The sequence below is a fragment of the Lutra lutra genome, chromosome 12 (assembly GCF_902655055.1).
Source record: "Lutra lutra chromosome 12, mLutLut1.2, whole genome shotgun sequence".
Classification (NCBI taxonomy): Eukaryota; Metazoa; Chordata; class Mammalia; order Carnivora; family Mustelidae; genus Lutra; species Lutra lutra.
The window spans coordinates 91,355,125-91,378,167 of NC_062289.1; the positions used below are offsets into that span (position 1 = coordinate 91,355,125).

A 23,043-nucleotide genomic window follows, 5' to 3' on the forward strand; every position below is an offset into this window, starting at 1 on the left:
ATGTCCCGCTTCTCATCTCGCAACTTCCGCCAAGAGAGGAGAGAGTGACCCCAGAGTCTTCTTGGCTCCCAGGCCCCAGAGGTGCTCATCAAAACACAAAGACCAGTTGGCCATCTTTCAATTCAAGAAATAGGGGAGATGATAGCCGGCTGGGGAAAGGAGGAGGAAAAGATGACCAGCTCTGGTCCAGGGTCAGGTTGAGAACATTCTGCCTCGGGGCTAGCCTTTGTGGCTGACCTACTGTGTGACTGGCCCTTTGCAAAGTGGTTAAGGGAATCTGGGATCTCAAATCATAGATACCGGTGGTTTGACGAGCAGATCTATCTACTGGGAGACTCTGGCTTTACTCCTGAAGGTCAGCGTTTCCTCATCTGTAAAATGATGGTGAACAGACCCTACCTTCCACAGTTGTTGCAAGGATTACATGAGATCATGCATAAAAATGTTTAGCAAAATTTCCCGCATTTAGTAAGCCCTTAACACATGTTATCATGGGCACCGTCCTCATCCCATTCAATGCCCACCTCAGCATCCAGTAGAATCATAATCCCCCTTCCCCATACAACTGTAACTGGATGCAAAGTTTTGCATGTACTAGGTTAAAAACTCATATAAGGGAGCACGAGTTCCCATTATGATCGTTGCAAAACACAGAAATGTTTCTATTAATGGAAAAGTAAGTCTGGGCTTTAAGCTGGTGATTCTGAAACGCATGCTCATAATTATATCCTGCCAATATCCTGTGTGTCGTGAAAATTCCTGAGGCTTTCAGGAGACTTGCAGCAGCTGTGACATCAGCGCTGATCACTTTCCCAGTTTTTCCAGGGTTCGGGAAATTAGTGCAGCCAGTGGCTCAAACCAACCGTGGCTTACTTTTTCCTCCTAGCTAGCTCATCACCTGTGGCCAGAGTCACTGTACAAAGCCAGGACATTCTCAGATCAAACATTGTGTTTTGAGGCAAAAACACAGGTTAGGAGATGCTACAGGGCAAGATAGGAACTGAGAAGAGCAGAAAATCCAAGTGACTAGGTCCAGTAATGGAGCAAAACTGGATAAAGGTGTGCACGGCTCATTTAAACGAAGATAGTAAAGTGACAGCTTACAGAAAAAGAAGTGGAAAGCATGTCCAGCTGGGCTGCTGAAGGTAGGAGGAGAAGTGAGTTACAGAAAGGGCATGCAAACAATGGAATAAATCGGAAATCCTGTGCTCTTAACTCAGTTTTCCAAGCTCACTCTTGACCTTTCCAAAAAAATACTTATGGGTCTCACCCCTCCAGAAGCAGGCAGTGACCTAGTTTGGAGCACATGAAGTGTTTTTATTTGCAGAGCTCTGCCCCGACCCACTTAGGTCGCATGGGACATGGGACTTTCAGTGCTAAGTCCCAGGCAAACCGAGATGTTTAATCACTGTTGAATATTTCAGTAATGGTATTCTAACGCTGACACTCCAGAACTGAATGATGTGTGCCTCAGTCCCACTGGTTGGCAGTGACTGATTCGTTACATAAACCAGCTGTTTTCCACCAAGGGCAACTTTGCTCCCCCCGGGAAGATCTGGTAAAGTCTGGGGACACTTTTGGTTGTCACAACAGGGGATGGAGTGTGTATCTGTGTGTGTGTGTGTTGCGGGGTTGCTCCTGGTATCTGGTGGGTGGATGCTAGCCATGCTGCTCAGGATCCTGCAATGTACAGGATTTCAATAGTGCTGAGGTTGAGAAACCCTGATGTAAATGCTTAAACATGTCCCCCAAGAAGTGGGATGGTTTGGAAAATCCCAAAAGGCAAATGGGGAACAAGTACTACAGAAAAGGAGGGCAGGTGCTAAATTTTCCAGAACTTGAACCTCGCATCAACCCACAGAGGGGATTTAGCGAGTAGGTTTCTCTTCCCACTTTGCATTAACAGAAAATCAGTTTCTACAACTAAATAAATGCGGAATGATTTATTGAAAGATTCTGATTCGAGGGAATCCCCAAGCCATTAATGTGATCGGTGCACTCACATCACACGAATGGTTCAGCCTCATTTTACATCAGAGAGGGTTAGAAACTTCCCCAGAATCACACAGCTGGGAAGTGGAAGAGCCAGGACCCAAACTCAGCTCTCTCTGGCTCCAGGGCGTGGATCCTGCTGTCGTTTAATGGTAAAACAACAACACTGGGTTCCCTAGATGCGGGTCCTAAGATGGGTGTTCTCCTGAGCGATCTATGGAAGGAGTTCTCCAAGAGAGACCGATTCCATTGTAGGGGGAGCAGAATAGGAAATGGGGGAGAAGTTAAGCTAAGATGTGGTTTCAAGTGACTCTGGTCTCAGCTTGATCCATCTGGAGCTCTGGACCATGAATTGGACCACAGAGGGTGTCTGCTCTGAGGCAAGCTAGCTGGCCTTCTGTATACCTACCCCAGTGAGTGCCTGGCTCTGAGCCAGTGGGGGAGGGGGAGGCTCCCCACCCCCCCCCCCCAGGCACCTCGGGGTGAGGCAGCTGCAATTCCCCAAGAGCAAACCTCCAGTGGAGGGCTCAGGTTTGAGCTGTTAGCAGCGGCGTCCACAGCCACTGGTAAATGACGTCCCTGGATATACATCCAGACATACATGGGTAGGGGAAGGCGGTGCTCTGTGGTCACTGACTTCATCATCCTGTCTTCAAAGTAGAGCAGTGAGTACTCCTTCATGGTCTTCGAGAAAAATGAGTCTTAGCATCTACAAGGCATTCTGACACCCAAGCCCCTCCTGTCTCAGGCTGTGAGAACAGGTGACTCGGAGAACGTCAGAACCCCTGGCTTCTGCCTTGCAATTGACTGTCAGAAGGAAAGGCCACCCTGACACCAGCATTGTTCTCCCCAAGGCCTTGTTCTTGGCAAGCGACTCCCTCCAGCAAGATGACAGCTCCAGCTTCTAAGGAATGGGGCTGGAGGGGGAGTGAGCAGTCCCTACTACCCAGGCCTGGGGCCCCAGGTAACAGCGCCCATGAGTCAGAGCGGCAGGGCCCGGTACTGCAGCTGCTGGCAGAATTAGCGCTCTCTGGACCCAGCCCCCTGCCAGGTGCAAAATATGCTCAAGTCCTTCTAAGTCCTGATCCAAGCTTTGCCCATGCCACGTCCTTGCCCAGAACACCCTTCCCCCTGCTTCACTTGGCTAAGTCCCACCCCTCCCTCAAGACTTCAAAGGCCTCTTGGACGGCCTCCCCTGATGCGCATCATGTATCTCCCACCCCCAGCTGGGTGTAGCCTGGGCATCTCCCTCTGGAGTAATAATTAACCTACTGGTTCACCCCCACCCTAATTCTAGATCCCTGTTCCTCACTTACACTGCAGTGCAAATCTGAACCCTCTGGGAGGTTTATTAAAAATGCAGGTTTCTAGGCCCTATCTCCAGCATCTGGGCCAGGAAGCCTTGGGAGGGGCTCAGGTGGGACAATTTTAAGCAGCCGTGTCTCCGGAGATGCTGACCCAACCAGAACCGCAGCACACTCTGAAAACAGAGTGGGGGCAAGGGGGCTAAAACACACACAAGAGACAGACAATTCAAATGCTTCTCCACTGACAGTTTTGGAAGACGTCCCCTCCTTTCCATACCCAGTCCCTGCAGTTAAAAAACCAAAAAACCCTCGGTTCAAACTCAAGTTTCCTAGAACACAAGCCACGCGAATTCACCACGGAGCACTTTCCTGCAAGAAATGTAGATAGGAGTGGCCAGGTTTCCAAGGATCCAGACCTCGGTTCTGCAGAAACCTGTGGAAAGACCTCGAGGAAGAAAGCTGCAGATAACCGCACAAATGAGAGCTGGGAAACCCATCAGCATCTTCCTGCAGCTGAATCCTCAGTCATCAGACAATACGGGGATTGTGCTGACATCCGACCACTTAGAACGAAACTCCATTCCGCGCTCATGAACCTATTAGATGAAAAGTCCTCAATTTAGATAACTGCAAATTGCTTTCTGAGCATAATTTCCTATTAGTTTGCTAATCTCTCTATTCAGAACGCCAACAAGACAGCTGATGATAATTCCGGAGGAAGTGGCCATTAAGCCGAAGGAGGAGGAGAGGGGGTTAGACATTCGCGAGTATCCTGGCTTCCTGGGTAGGGGGGGTACCCCAAAATTAATCCATAAATTTAGTAACAGTATTTGCTTTCATGTATGATGTTCTTATAATACACCAGGTACTGGGGGCTGAGCATTTTACCTTACTTACCTCACTTAGGGTTTTGGGGGGCTTTTTGGTTTTTTGTGTTTGTGGTTTTTTTTTTTAACAATCTAGTGAGGGAGATATTATTTTTCTCTTTTGACAGAAGAGGAAATGGGGCTCAGAAGTGGTCACATGACTGTTAGTAGTGGAGTCAGGATTCAAATACAGGTGCATGCATGTGACCTACAACCCCGGATTCCAATCATGCCTTATCTTTTGGCTTATCACACAAATACTTACTGGATGAGATGATGATGAACAAGACTCAAGTTTACAGAATGAGGCCAAGAAATGAAATAACACAAAAGCCTAAAAAATAGTTAGCAAAGATTGACCAGTCTTTAAAATCAAAAACAAAACAAAACCAAAAACAACAAAAAACCAACCAACCAAACAAACAAACACACAAAAACCCAAAACCAAAAAAAAAAAACAAAACAAAAAACCAACAAACCAAAAAGGCGCCACTACCACCAACAAACAAAAAAACATCAAAACCCCAAAAGCAAACCTCATCTACTGAAATGTCAGGCTGGAGAATAAAGTTTGATTTTGTCAAATTGCTACTTTTATATAGAGCAGCAATGCTCTATATAAAATTCTCAAAATGCGGTCCCAGGACCAGCAGCACCAGTGTCACCTGGGAACTTAGCAGAAATGCAAATTCTGGGGCTCCACCCCAGGCCTGGTACATCAGAGACTCTGGGGCAGGCCCAGGAGTTTTAACAAACCCTCCAGGGGATTCTGATGTACACTCGAGTTTGAGACCCCTGATCTAGACAAAATCAGCTCTACAAGGAATTTGGAGACTACTCAGAGCAGTGCTTCTCCAACCTTAACATGTACAAGAATCACTAGAACAATCTTAAAATGATACCACAGGTCTGGGCGGGGTCTGAGAGTCTGCATTTCTAACCAGCTCCCAGGTGATGCTGGTGCTGCTGGTCCAGGAACCACACGTGGAGCCACATGGGTCCAATCCTATCCTTCACCCCGCAGGTTTCTGGCAATAACAGAAGCACCAATGCTCTAGGTTTCAGGACTGGGGTTGGGGGAGGCACTGTCTTCAGGGCAGATTGAAACTCACACCTCTGGGATGTTTTAGGACAACAGGAAATGACTTGTGCCCCAGACTACTACTTTTCCCAAGTTCCCATTGGAGTGTGAGATCTCCCCTGGGCACTTTAATTCAAATCCTAGCCCTTCCCCCAGCCCCTCCTCACTCCCCTCGCTGCTTTGTTCTCCATTGCACTTAGCATCCTCTTAACAGAAAGATGACCTATTTCGCTGGTCTGTTGACTGTCCCTCCTCTCCCCTGGCATCGTACTTTCCATGAGAGCAGCGCTTTTGTGTGTTTTAGTCACTGTGATTTCCCTTCAGCCTAGAACCGTGCCTGGATTATAGTAGGTGCTCAATAAACAGCTGAGCAAATGAACAATTTTTCCCCCCAAAAGGCTGCTTCCTGGTTCTTGGTGCCACGGCTCTGCACTGTCAACTGTCATGGCTCTTTACGCACACACTTCAGTTCTACCAAAATTCATTTCTCTATAGGTGCATCTTCCCCAAGTTCTGTTGCAGCTACACAAGCACAAAATTGTTGTAGTTACACAAATGTCAAAATACTGGAAGCATGCCAGACCTTCGGAGCGACTACAGATTCTCCTTCCACCGTTCTGGAAGCTTCTCTAAGAGCCGAGCAAATTGGTGAGATCAACAGTGCAATCCAACCTCGGCTGAATTCTGCTTCTTACACCCCAGGAGCCATTTCTGCACCAGGTGGAGTGAGGAAGAATGTTCTTTGACAGAACATGGTCATATGGGGTGAGAACATTTCACTGGCTCCTTCCCACAGCCCCATGGAAGGGGCCAGCATCACACCCACTTTGCAGAGTGGAAAACTGAACCCCAAGATGACTGAGAAGTCGTCAGCTCAAGCTCATACAGAGAATGCAGCAGTGGGACTGGGACTCATATTCAGTTCTGGCTACTTCCAAAGCCCGTGCTTCTCCCCACCGGTTCCCATCCCTCCTCCAACCTCCTCCCCCACCCCCAGCAGGGTCTGAGTCTTTTTCATTACTTCTAGAACAAGGAGCAAGAGCAAAGGCCGCCTCAGAGTTCCGCCTCTCGGGCTGAAAATTAAAACGGCTCAGGAAGTGTTCAGCCTCACTGACTCCTGGCTGCGTCCCTGTCACCTAATTACCCGACTTCAAAGCCTCCACTCTGCAGGTGTGAGGATGTGAGAGCTGCCGCTTCCCTCAGAACACGGTGTGACTGGTGTGAGTACGCAAGGATGAGACAGGCCCCCCGGGGGCAGCTGGTGTGTGGGGAGTATCAGTGCACCCGAGGGCCTGGCCTCAAGCCTCTCAGAGTCAGAAAGGCCAGGGATCGCCATCCTGAGGGCTCCCTCACCTGAGAGCCAGGATCTAGGGGGGACCAAGGCGGTCATTCTGGGCCATTGCTCCCCACTGCCCCTTATGCCTGGGAGCTTATGGCCCCTTATGGCTAATTAATCCTCCCCAACTCCGGGAAGGAAGGGAGCTCAGCCTTACCTCTGTTACTCAGATGAGACACCCAGCCAGGGGGAGAATAAGCGCTCGCCACCGCTGCTGTCCCCTCCACCAAGGGGCAGGGATGTGCGGAGGCCAGAAGGAGCCCAAGGGGGTGTGGCCAGCCTGGGCTGGACAAGGAAAGAGAGATTCCTACATTCTTCTCAATTGAACCGTTCCTATCAAGCAGACAGAGGCACTCTCACGTGGCATTCTCAAATATAGTTAAATGTTATTGACAATCTTACAGGAATTGGACCAGAAAAGTATTTCGCACACGCTTACGGCAGGAGCGAGGGAGTCCAGGCAGAAAGGCATTCCCGACCTCTGACAGAGGACAGAACTCTGAGCCTGGCACTGTGCTGTGTCTTTGAGTCCTGATTTGTTGGATGCTAACCGCCACATCAGGCAGGAAGGAGGATTCTTCTTTTCATGCAGATTAAAAAAAAAAAAAAAAAAAAAAAACCGAGGAAGAGAAATGTGGGGTGACTTGTCCAAGGTCACAGCTAGAGCGGAACAGAGCCAGGATTTGAACCCATCTTAGTCTGACTACAGAGTCCACGGCGGACATTTTTTCTGCCACTTTTCCTGCCTTTTGCCAGCCACAAGCTGGCACGGGTGAGTGCAAGTCGGGGAGGTTTGCAAGGTCGAGCCTTCCCAACCAGAACTCGAGACCAACATGATGCCACAGAGGGGAGAGGAGGGAGGGGTCGGAACTGTGTGACCTCGAGCAGGGGCTTCTCCTGGCTGAGACTCGGCTTTCACATCTGTAAAACACGGAGAATCAGGATGCCCTCCTCGGAGGAGAAAAAACAAAGGGGGAAAGGACTTCACAAACTCTAACTCAGGAATTGGCAAACTACGTGTGACGAGCCAAAGCCGGCCTGTAGCATGTATTTGTGAATAAGGTGTTACTGGAATAAATAAACGTGTCACACCTGTTCGTTGACATACTGTCTGTGACGGCTCTTCTGCTACGGGGCAGCGTTGAGCCGTTGGGTCTGCAGACCCTAACGTGTTTACTATTCAGCCAACTGGACCAAAAGTGGACCAACCCCTGATCTTAGAGGCTACAAATGTGCAAATACGGCGGTGCCTTGGCAAACGGTTTTCCACATTTTCCACATCATCCAACGACTCTGCTGTTTCCTCCAAATTGCCCTCCTTGACCCCTTCCCCAAAGGTAGAGGTTCCCCTAAGACATGGTTCTGAAACATGGAGCAAGCGATCCTCCAGAGATCCAAGAAATCAAACCTCTGTAAGCTATTTCAAAGCCCAGCACGGCTCCCGTGGACCCCAGACACCACGAAAACATTTCTGGATGCAGCCACTTACTTGCAATTTTTACACTTGAGGCCGAAAAGCATTCCTTTCCCACAGACTGTGCACGTCTGAGACATCCAGTACTTGGTGGAAAACCTATGGAAGAGAGACAGAAAACATTCAAGGGCAAGGTCGCGGTGACCGGGCTATCTCTACAAGGATGAACTGCTTCAAGAGGAAGCACACAGGCCCCGGATTCTAGTCTTGCTTCTTCCAAGACGTGTGACTTCATCAAGTTGTCCAGACCACTGGAGACTTGGTCTCCCTGTCTGTAGAGTAGGGATGATAACCAATGTCCCAGGTGACTGGGGGGACCCAACGGGCCATGCATGTCAAGGGCCTCCCACCGCCTGGCATATAGTAAGGGCTCACTCAATTGGGCTGTAACTTCATTATTACCTGGACATTTGTGACAAGTCTTGCCTGGTGCCAGGCTATGTGCCGAGTTCAGTGCTGGGATGGGGCGATGGATGGGGCTAGAGCTGTCCTCAGAGAACCACAAAGCAAGGTGGGGGCTCCCAGGAGCCCACCCATCACCCCCTCATTGCCAGTCACATCATCTGGGACACTTTGATGGGGGCCTCCCCCCCCAGAAGAGCTGAGGCCTCAAACTTGAGAAGAGGGTCCCCAAAGTGAAAGCTCTTGTAGGCGGTGAGCTCATCCTCCTCGCCAATCACCACCGCTTGCCTTGCGGCAAACGCAAGGCAGTTGGGAGGGCTCCGATAGACAGCTAGGGAGAGGGAACCATCGGGAACAGAGGTGCATCACATTAACTTCCAGGGGCTCTCGCTGCTACCGGGGTGCTTTCTTCCCTCAGGAGATACCAGACAGCAGCGGGCCTGGCCCCAGAAAAGTGCTGAAGGTTGCCGGGTCAGAGTTAATTTTCATTTTCAATTTTTGCCACCTTCCGCAGGAGTTGTATCTAATCTCCTCTGCCTCCGAGTGTCAAAATGAAAATCAGAAGTGATTATGTAACTCGGTGCTTGAGAACTTTGAGGGCAAGGCTGCATCCCTCTGCGGTACCAACATGCTTGATTTGGGTCAGTCACCCTCCGAGCGGGACCAGCCGCAGCCCAAAGCCTGTGTATCGAAGCAAACAGTAATGTTTGGAAAGGGGACTCTTGTGACTGAGGAAACTTCCTCTCCAGTCTGGACTGGGGGGTGGTTTAGTCTTTTTCTGTCTCTTCCACGGGGCCAGCAAGTCTGGCAGGCCCTACCTTGTGCCATTTGGCAGCTCTCGGGGATGAAGAGAATAGGCTTGTGGTCCCCGCCCGGCCCCCCCCCCGCCCCCGCGCCCCGCCGCCCTGCAACCAGCCCACTGTGTGGGGACAGTGGGCGGGCAGCACGAGCCTTGGAGCCTAGAGTTCTCTTTCTTTTCCAGTCCTCTCCCATCTCTGGGATCAGCTCTCTCTCCTCCTGAACTCTGGCTGGGGTGGCTCTGAGGACGGTGGAGGGAATGGGATTTTAATTTCATTTCTTCACCAAGGCTGGGGTGAGTCTAGGTCTCCTCCTCCTGGCATGGAGCCCGGGGAGAAACACAGGGTGAGACAAAAGAGTAACAGGGCATCCCAAGTCCCGGCTCCTCCAAGAAGACCTTTCTAATGCCCAAGATCATCATCCTGCCTCTGGGAATCAGTATCTGAGGACGAGGTAGAACCAGATCTAAAACACTCTAGGTCGCTAGAGCCGCAGGATAACGCCGAGCAAGAGGGCGAGGCTGCGCTAGGGGCAGGGTCAGTCCAGGGGTGAAGCCGGGCCAGGGGTGCGACCAATACTGGATGAAGCTAAGCAGGGGTCTACTGAACCCACTGTGGATCTGAGCCAGAGATGGGGTCAATCTAGATGCGGAGCTGAGCCAAGGGTGTGGCCGACTTAGGGGTGGAGCTAAGATGGGGTGTGACCAATCTAGGGGTGGAGCTAAGCCAGAGGCTGGGCCAATTCAGGGGCTGAGCTGGCCAGCGGCAGCACTAATTCAGGGGTGGAGCTGAGCCAGGGCTGTGGCCTATCCAGGGATGGAGCTGAGTCCGGACGGGACCAATCCAGGGGTGGAGTTGAGCCAGGGGTGTGGCCAACCCAGAGGTGGGACCAACCGAGGGGTGGAGTTGAGCCAGGGGTGTGGCCAACCCAGAGGTGGGACCAACCGAGGGGTGGAGTTGAGCCAGGGGTGTGGCCAACCCAGAGGTGCAGTTGTGCCCGAGGCAGTGGGGAAGCAAACAGACAGGACTGTTCTCTTTGATGCCTTTCTCGCTGCATCTCCCGCCTGACCACGGACGAGTCTATCACGTATTTCTCGCGGCTTCCTCCACCGTTTCTTCATTTAGTCTTAACAACTATCCTGTCAACATGTTTCTTTCAAAAACTGTTCACAAGGTGCCATTCCGGGAGAGTGTGCTCGTTCCGCCTGGCCCCGCACCCCCAATGGCGATCCGTCTGCCCCTGATACTGCCCCCACCCTTGTAGCACCGTTCCCAGGTACCGTCGCAGTCTGTTAGCCCTCCAACCCTCCACGGGACCGCGAGTTCCACAAGGGCACAGGCCCTAGGTCTTGCGCGGTGCTGCTACCCAGGCACAGATATGCTCTACAAATACTAGCGCCAAGAAATCCATGAATGAGTGCACAGGTCCCTCGGCCACTTCCCAGAGGCCTCGGTACAAAGAAAACTCTGAGCAGCAGTGTCCGAAAAACACAGAGTGCAAGGTTTAATTAGCTTGAAGGCCCATCACTTAGTCGTGCAGGGCCTCAGTCTCCCTATCTGTCAAATGGACATGACCACACTTGTGCTACTTACCCCACTGAGCTTATGGGAGACTGTGAGTATAACGACATAAAATGTAGAAAGTTAAAGCTGAAAAGTTAATGAACTTCTTACAAGGAATGTTTAGTAGATACAAGTCTCCTTCCTGAAAGGACAGATATACCCCTGGGGAGGTTATTTCCATGGACCCAACAGGGCTGGAGCTCTGGACTGACCTACATCTCAACAGAGAATGAGCACCTCTGAGTTCAGTATGAAATCTTGTCTTCTGGGAGGGGAAACCCAAAATTAGGAATGTAAGGCACTTGTTTGACAATGGTACCGTTTACTGAGTGATTATTATACACCCTTTGCTTGGCACTTGGCATATATTATCTCATTTGACCTTCACCACACCTACGGGTAGGCAGAATTACCCGATGAGAGAACTGAGCCTCAGAGAGGTTAAGTAACTTCCTCAAGGTTGCAAAGCTTTACTAGCCGGGATTGGAACACAGGAAAGTCGGACTCCAAAGCTCTGGCTTTCTAACCATTACCTGCTGATTTTACCAGGCCCAGGTTAATAAGATGCCACAATGAGGTTTCGCTTGGCAGAGGAGAGAGGGGCATGATGACACAGGAGCTGGAGCAAAATGTCTGCCCAGCCTTTCCCCCCCTGGCGGCCGAAGATCCCAGCCTTCACTGTGCCGGGAGGTGGGCCCCGGTGCCCAAAGGAATCCAGCCTACCTGTGCTTGATGGAGTTGCCGAGGTCTCTGCGAGGGATCTGCGGGGACCAGCGCGGCACGGACAGCGTGTCTGCAGGGAGAGGAGAGAGGAGGAGAAGAGCCCATTACACAGAGGGTCAGAGGTTGGGGCGGGCTCCAGCCAAGCCCTGGGAGGAAGAGGGAGGCTCGCCGGCTTCAGTGACCACCAACATCACTTGCTAAACCGAAGCCAAATGGAACACTGGGTTAACATGTGTTACTTTGACTGAAGCAAGATCTCCTGAGCAGGGCAGCTAGAGAGTGCCGTTAAAGAAGCCAGCTGTGGCAAGAATAAAAATGAGCATTGCTTCCATTTATGGGGTGCTTAGTGTGTGCCAGGCATGTGGCAAGTGACTCACATGCTTTCATTCATTACATGCTCAAAACGACCCCAAAGAAAGGGGTGGTTAGCATCCCCACCCTACAGACAACACCACTGAGGTTTGGAGCAAGGAAGTCTTTGGTGCAAGGTCATACACCTTGGAGAATGCACAGCAGCTGTGAATCCAGATTTGAGAGACTCTAGAAATGTGTGCAAAGTTCTAAAATGGTAGATTCCAAATGCCAGGCACGGATACACCACTTTCCCTGTTTTGTCCTGTCCCGTAAAGCCCATAAAAATTATTTATTATCTTAAGGTAACGCTCTTTGTTTGTTTAAATACACTTATTTTAAAAACACACTCTATATTGAAAATTAATGTCACTTTCTGTATATTGTCACTGATCCTTTAAAATATGTCCAACCACGTACCACTTAAACTCATGCTAAAATAAGTGGATAGAGGGTCGCCTGGGTGGCTCAGTTGGTTAAGCATCTGAGCATCTGATTCTTGATTTCAGCTCACGTCATGATCTCAGGGTTGTAGAGTGAGCCCCGTTTCAGGCTTCATGCTGGGTGTGGAGCCCACTTAAGATTCTCTCTCCCTCTTTCTCTTCCCCTCTCCCCACTTCTCTCTTAAAAAAAAAAAAGTAAGTGGATGGGTTGAGGAGTGAATGCAAGAGTGACTGGATGTATGGACAGATGGGTAAATGGATTGGTAAGTGAGTGGATGGAGGGATGGTGGATGAATGTTTGGATAGGTGGGTAGATGGTCAGATGAGCAGGTAGATGGGTGGATGGGTAGGTGGGTAGTTGGATGAATGAATGGATGGATGGATACATGGATTGGTAAGTGGATGGGTGGATGGATGAATATTTGGATAGTCAGGTGGACAAATGGTTGGATAGGTAGGTAGAAATATAGGTAAGTAGGTAGATGGATAGGTGGGTAGGAAGGTGGTTGGAATGGTAAATGTGTGGATGGGTGGATGGGTGGATGGATGGATGGGTGGATAGATGGATGGGAGGATGGGTGGATAGGTGGATGGATGGATGGATGGATGGATGGATGGATGGATGGGTGGATGGATGGATGGGTGGATGGGTGGATGGGTGGATGGGTGTATGGGTGGATGGATGGATGGATGGAAGGGTGGATGGGTGATGGATGGGTAGGTGGGTGGATGAATTGGTAGGTGGGTAGATATATGTACGGATGGATAAAAAGATGGATAGATAGACTGATGGATGGATGGGAATGAGCAAGAAATCATAAATCACACGGACTTCAGACTGAATGCCTGTCCCCATCTGGTCTTTCTTTTCATGCCTTAAGCTAAATCCCGGGGACTTCCACTAACACTCCACCTCACATCCCTCCTCCTCGACCTCGAAGGCCCTGAAGAGGTGTGAAAGCTGCACTGCGTGTGAAATCTCCACCAGCTAGGCAGAGAGGAAGCAAGTGGCTGACCAACACACCAGCTCTCCTTTCACAGGCCAGACAGATGGAGCCAGCTCCCTGTTTTCGGGGCTAACACACGCCTATCCCATTTTACACAGCCATCGTTCCGGGGTGGTATGTTCCCCGGGAGCTGGTCATGTCTGAACCGATCAGAGAGCATTTAACCTCCAACCCACTCCCTCCTCTCTTCTGTCTAAGGACACTGTTGACAGCCATCTGAAAGCTGTTTCCAGAAACCCCAATTCTGCCCTTGTAATGCTGGGACCCTTTCTGGGAGAACTAATGATTTTCCAAGTCCAAAGGGCAGAGAAAAGCCACTCAAGGAGCAGTATGGTGTATCAATCAGAGTCATAGCCAGTGGAATTTCCTCCAGTTTAACGAAAAGCTAAATGTCACCCAATCCAAGCCATCTTCCCACTTGTTTCAGTTTCTGAGGGAAACAAAAAGGACAAGAAAGAAAAAACGATTTTAAAAAAGGAGTGAACGAGAGCATTCTTTCCATTCCTAGCTCCTCTGGGGACTTAAGTCTGTTTTGGGAAGACGGATGCTACTTTCTAACTCCTTAAAATGCTTTCCCCAGCGCCAGGGCAGGTGCAGATGGGACAGCTGGCTGGAGAGAAAGCGCTCATTAGCTCTGATGCACTGGCTCCTCACGGGAAATCTACAAAACTAGAAGTGCCGACTGGGCTTCATCTCATGGGACATTCGTAGTGGCTCTCTAGAAAAGTGTGTCGAGAAAGATACTGAGGCCCAACAGGAAAGAACACCAAGATTGATCAGCGATGTCCACCATGGGTGAAGAATAAGGTAGAACCAACAAGTCTGTGTACATGTGCCCCTCCTGCAAGGACGGGGACCCCAGCCTCATCTTTGCATCACCAGAAGCAAAGCAAGTCCTTCTTATATGTTTGCTGAGTCCAAGTGTATTATGATGGAAGCGTGAGTTAACTGATTGCTCAGTATGTGTTAGGCATTAGGCTGTGCAGTGTAGACCAGGAAACTATGTCTCGGTGCAGTCAATGGCCTTGTTCTTCCCTACAAGACACAGAGCTCAGAGATGCAGTAACGTGCTAGAGGTCACACAGCTAGGCACAGTAGAACCTCACAGAGTAATTCTGCCATTCCTCGTAAGTCCTGCAAAAGCCCCTTCACCAGTATTCTCAGCCAAGGTAACCTGTGCCTCCCAAGGGACATCGGGCAATGGTTGTCACAGCAGGGTTAGGAGGTGTTATTGGCACCCAGTGGGTGGAGGCCATGGATTCGGGTCAACATCCTATAACGTGCAGGCCAGCCCCTCCATCAAAGAATTAACCAGCCCCCAATGTCAAAAGCACTAAGGCTGAGAAGCCCTGATCTAGATATTTTCCACTTTCCTAACCACCTCGAATCCCCCTACCACCAACCCCAAGAAACCAACATGGTACTTCCGAGGCTCAAGTCAGCCGAGAGCAAATCCTCTTTTATTATAAGCACATCTCACTTTCAGATTCATATCCCAGTTATGCTGTTATTCTCAATTACAGCACCTTCTCAAGAAGTAGAAGTAATTAAGTTTAGTCGTTTGGTTTCATTTCCTTCTGGTTGAAGGGGTGAATTCTGTCAATTACATTGCACAGTTACAGCGTCATCAGTCTCAAGCAGTAATAACCAGCACGCGGCTTCGAACGTGGGTGTGCAGACCTGAACTTTGAGATCCTCGCTTTACTTTCTCCGTGTGGATTTCATTAAACTTGCCAACTTGAGCCTAAAAGCAAAGGAAAACTGTTTAAAGGGAAGGGGGGTGGTGGAAATCTATGAAAATCCAGGCCTTATCATAACAGAGAAGGCAAACAGCATTTACAGCAATTAAACTGATACAGAAACTTCTGTTTAACAATCAAAGCGCCTATTAAGATGTCTCCATAGCTGAACAAAAGCTTCTTTTCTACTCTAATTTTCTGATAACAAGTCATGCAGACACGGAGACAGAATTGTGCGTGTCCCTGGTGCCTTCAGTCCCAGGGGTAGAATAATAGAAATCTCTTCTCAGATGTTTTCATTTCCAGTGCACAGAAAGGGAGCGGTGGAGGGAAGGAGGGTCCGTCTCCCCTTCCACAGGTCTCTCTCTATGGTCTCTCAGCTGTTCCTCTCTACAGAAAGGGGGTAAACCAGGACCCTCAGTCTTTGAAACCCCCTCAGGAGCCAGACGGACAGACAGAAGCCCTGACACAAGGAACCGGCATTAATAAAGCATTCACGTTATGTAGAGCTTTGAAATGAGAAGCTTGGGCTCTGACCTGGCAGGAAGGAACTCAGGCCAAAAGAAGTCAGGTGTGTGGAAAATATTTTTTTAAAGATTTTATTTATTTATTTGATAGAGGGAGACTAGCAAGAGAGGGAACACAAGCTGGGGGAATGGGAGAGGGAGAAGCAGGCTTCCCGCTGAGCAGGAAGCCCGATGCGGGACTCGATCCCAGGACCCCGAGATCATGACCTGAGCCAAAGGCAGACATTTAATGACGGAGCCAACCAGGCACCCCTGGTGTGTGGAAAATATTTAAAAACATTTAACACAGAGACACCAGGTAAAAATAGGGGATATAAAGCAAAGGAAGAGGAAAAGAAAAAGTATGAGAAAAAAAGATGGTGAAGACAAAGACAAAGACAAAGAAGAAAAGAAATGAGAAAAATAATGATAGATCTGCTTTTTGTTGAGTTGAGTACGATGGTGTGCCAAGCTCTAGTGCCCAAATAAGCCCTTTCTGGATGTGACGTCATGTAATCCATCCCCTGCGGCCTGTGATGCATGGAACACAACAGCTGTTAGGGTTAGCTCCATCTCACCAAGAGGTAAATCAGGAAGTCACGCCATTGGCCCAAGGTCACACAGCAAATAAAGGCCGGGACTGGGGTTTTTAATTCAGGTCACCAGAGCTTGGGTTCAATAAATGATGGCCACTTTCATCCCCATTTCACAGACAGGAACACTGAGGCTTAGAAGTACTAAGCCATCATCCATAGCTAGTAACTGAGTTGGGATTAGAAACGCAGACAGGAACAAACCAGACGCTTCTAGTCCAGGCGGCTCTCTAGCTACATGGAGTTCAACCCATCCTGGAGCATCCCTGCCTCCTATCTCTGCCTGGGAGGAGCAAAGGACACGCTGAACATTGACCCTTAACATGCTCAGGGAAGAGCTGTCAGAGGCCTGGCGGGTGGTGTAAGGGTACGCTGTTCATTTCAGCCGTCACCCCTGCAGTTAGCCAGCAATATTTTCATGAGTAGAATCATGCCCGCACCCCTCCCCAAGAAGTCCTAATCCCTGGAACCCGTAGGTAAGTCACCCAACAGGCAGAAGAGATTTTTGCTGGTGTGATTAAATTAAGGATGACCCAGGCGGGCCCAAAGTAATCATGAGTCCTTAGGTATCAAGAGGGAGGCGGGAGGGTCTGGCTTTGAGGATGGAGAAGGCCAACAGCCAAGGAAGCTAGAACAGGCAAGAGAATGGATTCTCCCCTGGAGCTTCCAGAAGGGACCAGCTCTGCCGACATACCCTGACTTCGGCCCTAGGAGACTACCTTTGGACATTTAATTCCCCCAAACTGTAAGGTAATAAATTGGTGTTTTCGAAGTCACTGGGGTTTGTGGTAATTTGTTAGTGCAGCTGTAGGAAACCAACATGGCACCTTTGTTGTGCTGGGTTACGGTTTTAGGAGCTAGGTGTATGGTGAACAGGATAATTAAATTTTCTGAACCTGGAGTCAGATAGTGAGTAAACAAATAAAAACCCAAGGTAATTTCAGACAGTGATAGATTTCATAATGGAAATAAAACACGGACTTCGGGATTTGTTTTAAGGCGATGGGAACCCCCAAGTATATTAGAACAGAGGGTAGGGGCACCTGGGTGGCTCAGTTGTTAAGTGGCTGCCTTCGGCTCGGGTCATGATCCCAGGGTCCTGGGATCAAGACTGGCATCAGGCTCCCAGCTCAGCGGGAGGCCTGTTTCTCCCTCGCCCACTCCCCTTGCTTGTGTTCCCTTTCTTGCTGTATCTCTCTCTATCAAATTAATTAATTAATTAATTAATTAATTAATTAAAAATAAAAGAACAGAGGCTAGATGCTGGGGTGAAGGTGGGGTGGGCTCACTCATTGAAGGGCCCCCTCTGGTGGCCAAGCGGAGAACAGCCTGTCAGGCTGGGACAAAAATAGGAGCCCCCACTCCCACCTCACCCCCGCACCTAATCCCTCCTCCCTTATCCTCCAACTCCCCACCCACAGCGGGGTCCAAAGCATCAGCCCTGACCATTACAAAGCTATTCTTTCCCCAGCCCAGGGCTTTCCCACTTGAGCTGTCATGATCCCAGTTGCAGCGCCCAAGTAAGAAATCCACACCCCAGGGTAATCAGTCCACGGCCAGGCACGGGAGCAATGCTTGGTCTTCTCTCTCTGTATGAATCCCAAGCGGGGATAGGCCTCTTGGAGCCACTTTTTACTTAATCCAAACAATCCTATGAGGTTGTATTCCTAGCTTAGAAGTAAGGAAAATGACAACGTTAATTGTTCAAAGTCCCACGCGATATTTGGCGTACTTTGGAACTGAACTCAGGTTTCCTGCATCCCTGCACCACACTATCTTCTGATAGCGTGTCTCCTTCCGAGGCAGGTGTGAGAATTATGGTCTAAGTGATTCAGTCCTGGAGGTAGAAAAGACCACAGCAGCTCTCTGTTGCCGCCTCGGAGCCTCTCAACCTTCTCGGATAGAAGGTTTCCATGGAGATAAAGACCTCTGAGCCTAGAAAACTATTAATAATCACAGCTAACATTAATTGAGCACCTACTGCATGGCAGAACTAGATTAAGTGCTTTGGATGTGTTATTTCATTTAATCTCCATAACTCCATCTTCGCTGGGAGAGCTGGGGCTTGAGCAAGGGCAGTCAGACCCTGAGAGCTCATCCTCAGAAACACCACAAATAAAATGGAAGTTCCAAGCTGCCCTTAAGCTTCTGGCCCAGGGGCATGATAGCCAGAGTGAGTTCTTAACAACAGAGCTGCATTCAGATCAAGTAGCAAATTCTTTGGGCTCAAAGATACCAGAAACTAATAAAACTTAGGCCATAAAACTTTTCTTTTGGGGTCACAGGCCACTCGCCAGCTAAAATCCCTCCGGATTTATCCACGGGGCCAGTCCCTGGCTAAAGCCGCTCGCGATTTTCTTCACATAGCAGGGAATAACGCTGTTTGCTTTAATATCCAATTCAAATAGATCAGATCTAAAAGTTTCTTTAATTATGTGCTGTCTCTAAAGGTTACAGTTCCGTGGTGCTTTAAAGCCAAATTGGGTTTCTTTGCATATTTGGACATCATTCTCTTGCTGAGACAACTACAAGCCATTTCCCCAGATCCAAATTTCATTATCTATAGGGCCCTCAATGGTTATGGACGCATCCCGGGAGCCACCTGGCACTCGTCAGTGTCTACATAAGACCACCACCCAGGTGCCCCTGTCCTGGGGGAAGAAATAGATGGGGGAAGGGGACCTAACATCAGTTAGAGATGCGAGGGGTGAGCGAGGACAGTGCTGTTTGCTCCTGATGGAAGAGAGCATTCAGAGGAGAATCAGGGATTCCCATGGCATTGAGTCAAAATAAAGAGCATGGCAAAGCTCTCTGTCTAGAAATAGGAGGGCTGCAGGAACGGAGGTATCAAGGTCACACCGATCCACACGTGTATGGCGTGTAAGGGAGGTCCTGCATGTGGAACTCCCTTGGAAACAACTTTCTGAATGGGAAGGGCTTCCTGGTCATCAGCTTGCCCACTGGAGTAAGAGAGAGAGTGTGGGAATCCGCGGAGAGCAGACCCTGTGTTCAGAGGTCAGCTCTGCCACTTCTTCCCCAGGAGGCTTGGGGCCATTTTACCTCCGAGTCTCCTTTTTGACTGCTGGGAAAAGGGAGTCAGATCTCCCTCACAGGCTTGCGAGGAGGATGAGTAGGACTAATGTAGTTGGACACAAATGCTGGATGCATTACTGTTACTATTGTCTCTAGGATTCACACACCAGTTAGAACAGGATGAAGCTCTCCAAGGAGGAAGGCTGAATGCCTGGCTTGGCACACAAGAACCCCCAGGGCCAATCCAGCCCACCACCTGGTTTTCTAGGTAAAGCTTGATCAGCCTCCGCCACACCCGCTCATTTGCATATCATCTGTGACCGCTTCCTCCTAGGACGGCAGAGAGAAGTCACCGAGACAGAGAGGGTATGGCCCACAAAGCCAAAAGTTATTATTACCTGGCCCTTTACAGGAAAAGTGTGTTAACCTCTGATTTAGGGCTGTGTAACTCATTTCCTTGGGTGAGAGATTTTTTTCTCCTTGTTTCCTCACCAGTTCTTTTGAGGTGTACCTGACAAAATTGTAAGATATTTAATGTATACCTTGTGGTTATTCAGTATACATATCCATTGAGAACGATTTTTTTCTCTGAAGCCAAAAGGCCTGGACTGTAGACCCATTTCTGCCACTTATGTGGTATGAATTCTTGGACAGATGCCCTGCCCTCTCCAAGCCAAAATGGGCATGACCGCTTGCGGCATCCCTCTGCTCACCTTGTGCTAGCACCCTGTGGGCCTTGTCACCTGTAAAATGCCCATTCTACAGAAGAGAGGAGCGAGGCACAGTATGCAATCCAGCTAAGATTCTAACCCCCAACAGTCTCGCTTTCCCCGTCTTCTGGTAGAAGAATCCGTTGGGAGGTCTGTCTTTGATTATCTGCCACTGCTGAAATCCATGTCAGCTGGTGAAGGCAGAGGGGAAGGAAAATTAACTCTTCTCTTGCTGCTTCCGACTGAGCTCATTAATATGATTATTCAGTTGTCATTTTATCAAGGCAGAGAGAAGACCTTGAGGATGTGTAAGTTACAGTTGGAGGGGCAGTGGTGCTGTTCATGGCCAAGGGGGAGAGACCAAGAAAGTGGCTCCTGAAGAGTGTCTCCAGGTAGAAGCCTACCTTTATAGGATGGATGAGCAGTCAGGGCACTGAGCAAATGGTAGCATAGCAGATGGAGGGCTGATATGTGGGGCCAAGAGGCAGGAAAGTGCAGACACAGGGTAGGAGGGGAAGACATGAGAGGGAGACCCAACCAAAGCTCTCTACACCCATTCTTCCTGACCCCAAGTTATAATTTTTTAAAAAATTATTGAAGCCATTGCTTCTCAGCCTTTTGGCTAAGATCAAGTGTAAAAATTATTGAAGCCAAAGAGGAAGCAGCTTCGAGATCTAGTGGACAAACTAAAATCATTCTCCCCCTTTAAAAAGGCCATCACTATCTTGGGTCTGAGTCCTCGTGGGTCCCTGCCAAGCTAGGATCCCCTGAATTGCCCACAAATCAGCGTGTGGACCGTGATGCCATCACTCCATCTCCCGGAGAGGGATGTGAATCCTGGAGTCATCACCTGTGATTTATTTCAGCCCCTCAGGTGGCCTCAATTAAATTTCACTGCCGGTAAAGAAAGAGAGGATGGCTGAGGCATTTAATTACATTTTATAATGTGCTCGCTGCTGAATTTATTAAAGTGTATCAGGGATTTTTAACCTCGTAACCAAACAATGGGAGACCCGGGTGCCACGCGAGTAATTATCTTCCCAGTGGGGATGATGGATGGAGAATCCAAGTTGTTAACAATGGGGGGGAGTGCGTGTGGGAAGAAGTGGGGGCTCATGGGGGGGCATACAGGGAAAGTGGGGCAATGGGCCTCGAATTCCATGAGCCACTACCCCACAGATTGGAGCGGGGGAGGGGGATGGTATTAATGATCAGTATTCCCTCAAAAAATAAGATGTACTGGGGAAATCTGTTTTTTTTTTCTCCTTCTCATATCCCTACCCCAAACCCTCTCCTCAAATTTCCTCTTGTTATTTTTTCTGCTCTGATGTGGAAAGGGAGGGGTTATCTTAAAATGTCAAAAGTGGTTTATATAAGATAATAAAATTGAAATACAAAAAGGAAATAAAATCTTATCTAGAAATCCAGAAGAATCTCATTAGGACAATGGACCCACCTTGGTTTATTTGGGAAATAAATGACCAATAAGGAGTTTGGGTGTGTGTGTGTGTGTGTGTGTGTGTGTGTGTGTTGGGGCGGGGGAGGGATGCAGTTTCCTTAAATATGATCCTGAGAGTGGGCTTGGTGTGTCCATTATCATTGTCTCCAGGACCTCTGTTATAGGTCATATCTACCACTCAAGTGACAGAGAAAGGTCAGATGGGGAGGAAGAATGTGCTGATCTTGGCCAAAGAGAACAAAAATGCCCCCATGCATCTGGAAGGCATCAGGAGAGAGGTAAGGGCCCAGTGCCGGCTCCAAACTGCTCATGGCCCCATTCCTGTCTCCAGCCCCCATCCAGCCCTCCCCGAGTCCCATTCACACCATGGATCTGCTATTTCCCACCTCCTACCTTCAAAGATGCTGTTCTCTCTTTCTAGAACAGGCTGCCATATCCCTTCCCCAATGCTCATGCAATTCCTCTTCCAAGACCCAGCTCAGGGGGGTGGCTCCTCCAGGAAGCCCTCCCTGAATGCACAGGGGGTCAATGCCCCTGCCACGACCCTATCTTAGCATCGTGTGCTTATCCCTCCAGGCCAGCTGCCTCATCACATGGAGAACCTCTGCTTAGGACTCTGTTCTCCCTATCACCCTTGACCTTGAGTTCCTAGAGAGTAAAAGCAGCTAATGATTCATCCTTATGTGTCCAGTGACCCATGCCGAGTTCGGCTTAGAGCTAAGAGGTGAAAGTTTTCCTTGCTAACTCCAGCAAAACTAAGCCAGCAGCCCAACCCTCTGAATGAAGGCTTCACTTCTTCATGCCCTACAGGGCCTTGGCCTGTCAGGGGTCCTGGGAAGCGAGGAACCCTTACTCTGCCCCAGCCCTCAAGCTCTGACTCGGGGTTGGGACCTCAACTGGGGCAGAGGACCAAACAGAGCCCATCTGACCAAAAATGGAGCCCAGCCTTTCCTCTCCCAAATCTGTCCCCACATGCCTGTCTGTCCAGGGCCCCAGGGTTTCCTCAGTTCTGCCAGGGTTGGGACCCCTGGACCATTTTCAGCTCCTCCTGACTCCCGCCTCTATTGGAACCACTGATACAGTCCCTCCTGAGGGCAGACTTGCCATGTAAGTCAATTTGTACATTCAGTCCTCTTAGGAACCCTATCAGGGAAGTCTCGTATTGATCCCATTTTACAGAGGAAGAAACCAAGGCTCTGAGAGCCTCAAACAGAGAAGCAGAGTGATCAAAAGAATGTGGTCTGGAGTTAGAGACAAGGGTTACTGTCCTATTTCCACCCCTAACTGTTTCTCTGAGCTGCAGCAATAATAAACAGTTTTATTAAGGGCTAACACGGACCAGGCATTGCCCAAGCCACATCCCAAAACTGTCAGCATGCTGGAATCATCCAATGCCTGTGCTCCTCCCCCACATTGTGGCTTAATGCAGGAGTCAGCAAAGCCTGACCCCTGGGCCATGCAACTGGCCCCCTGGTCTGTTTTGTAAATAAAGCTTTATTGGCACACAGCCACACCCAGTGTCTATGGCTGCCTTTGTACTCTAAGGGCAGAGCTGAGCAGCCATGACAGAGACACAGGCCCTGTAAAGCCTAAAATATTTTCTATGTGGCTCTGCTGTGACGTTTGCTGATCTTTGATTTAACTGTGCTGGGGTATGGCCT

General features: G+C 49.4%; 1 protein-coding gene across 4 annotated transcripts in view; it reads right to left on the reverse strand.

Moving 5' to 3' along the window:
- The window catches only part of KSR2 (kinase suppressor of ras 2), a 416,724-nt gene that overhangs the window by 104,848 nt on the left and 288,833 nt on the right, over nt 1–23,043 (reverse strand). For all 4 annotated transcript variants that reach the window (XM_047698076.1, XM_047698073.1, XM_047698075.1 and 1 more), the window contains exons 6-7: nt 11,542–11,611; nt 8,072–8,155 (exon numbers count right to left, since the gene is read on the reverse strand). In XM_047698076.1, the coding sequence (XP_047554032.1) occupies nt 8,072–8,155; nt 11,542–11,611 (154 nt within the window). The remainder of the gene's footprint in view (nt 1–8,071; nt 8,156–11,541; nt 11,612–23,043) is intronic.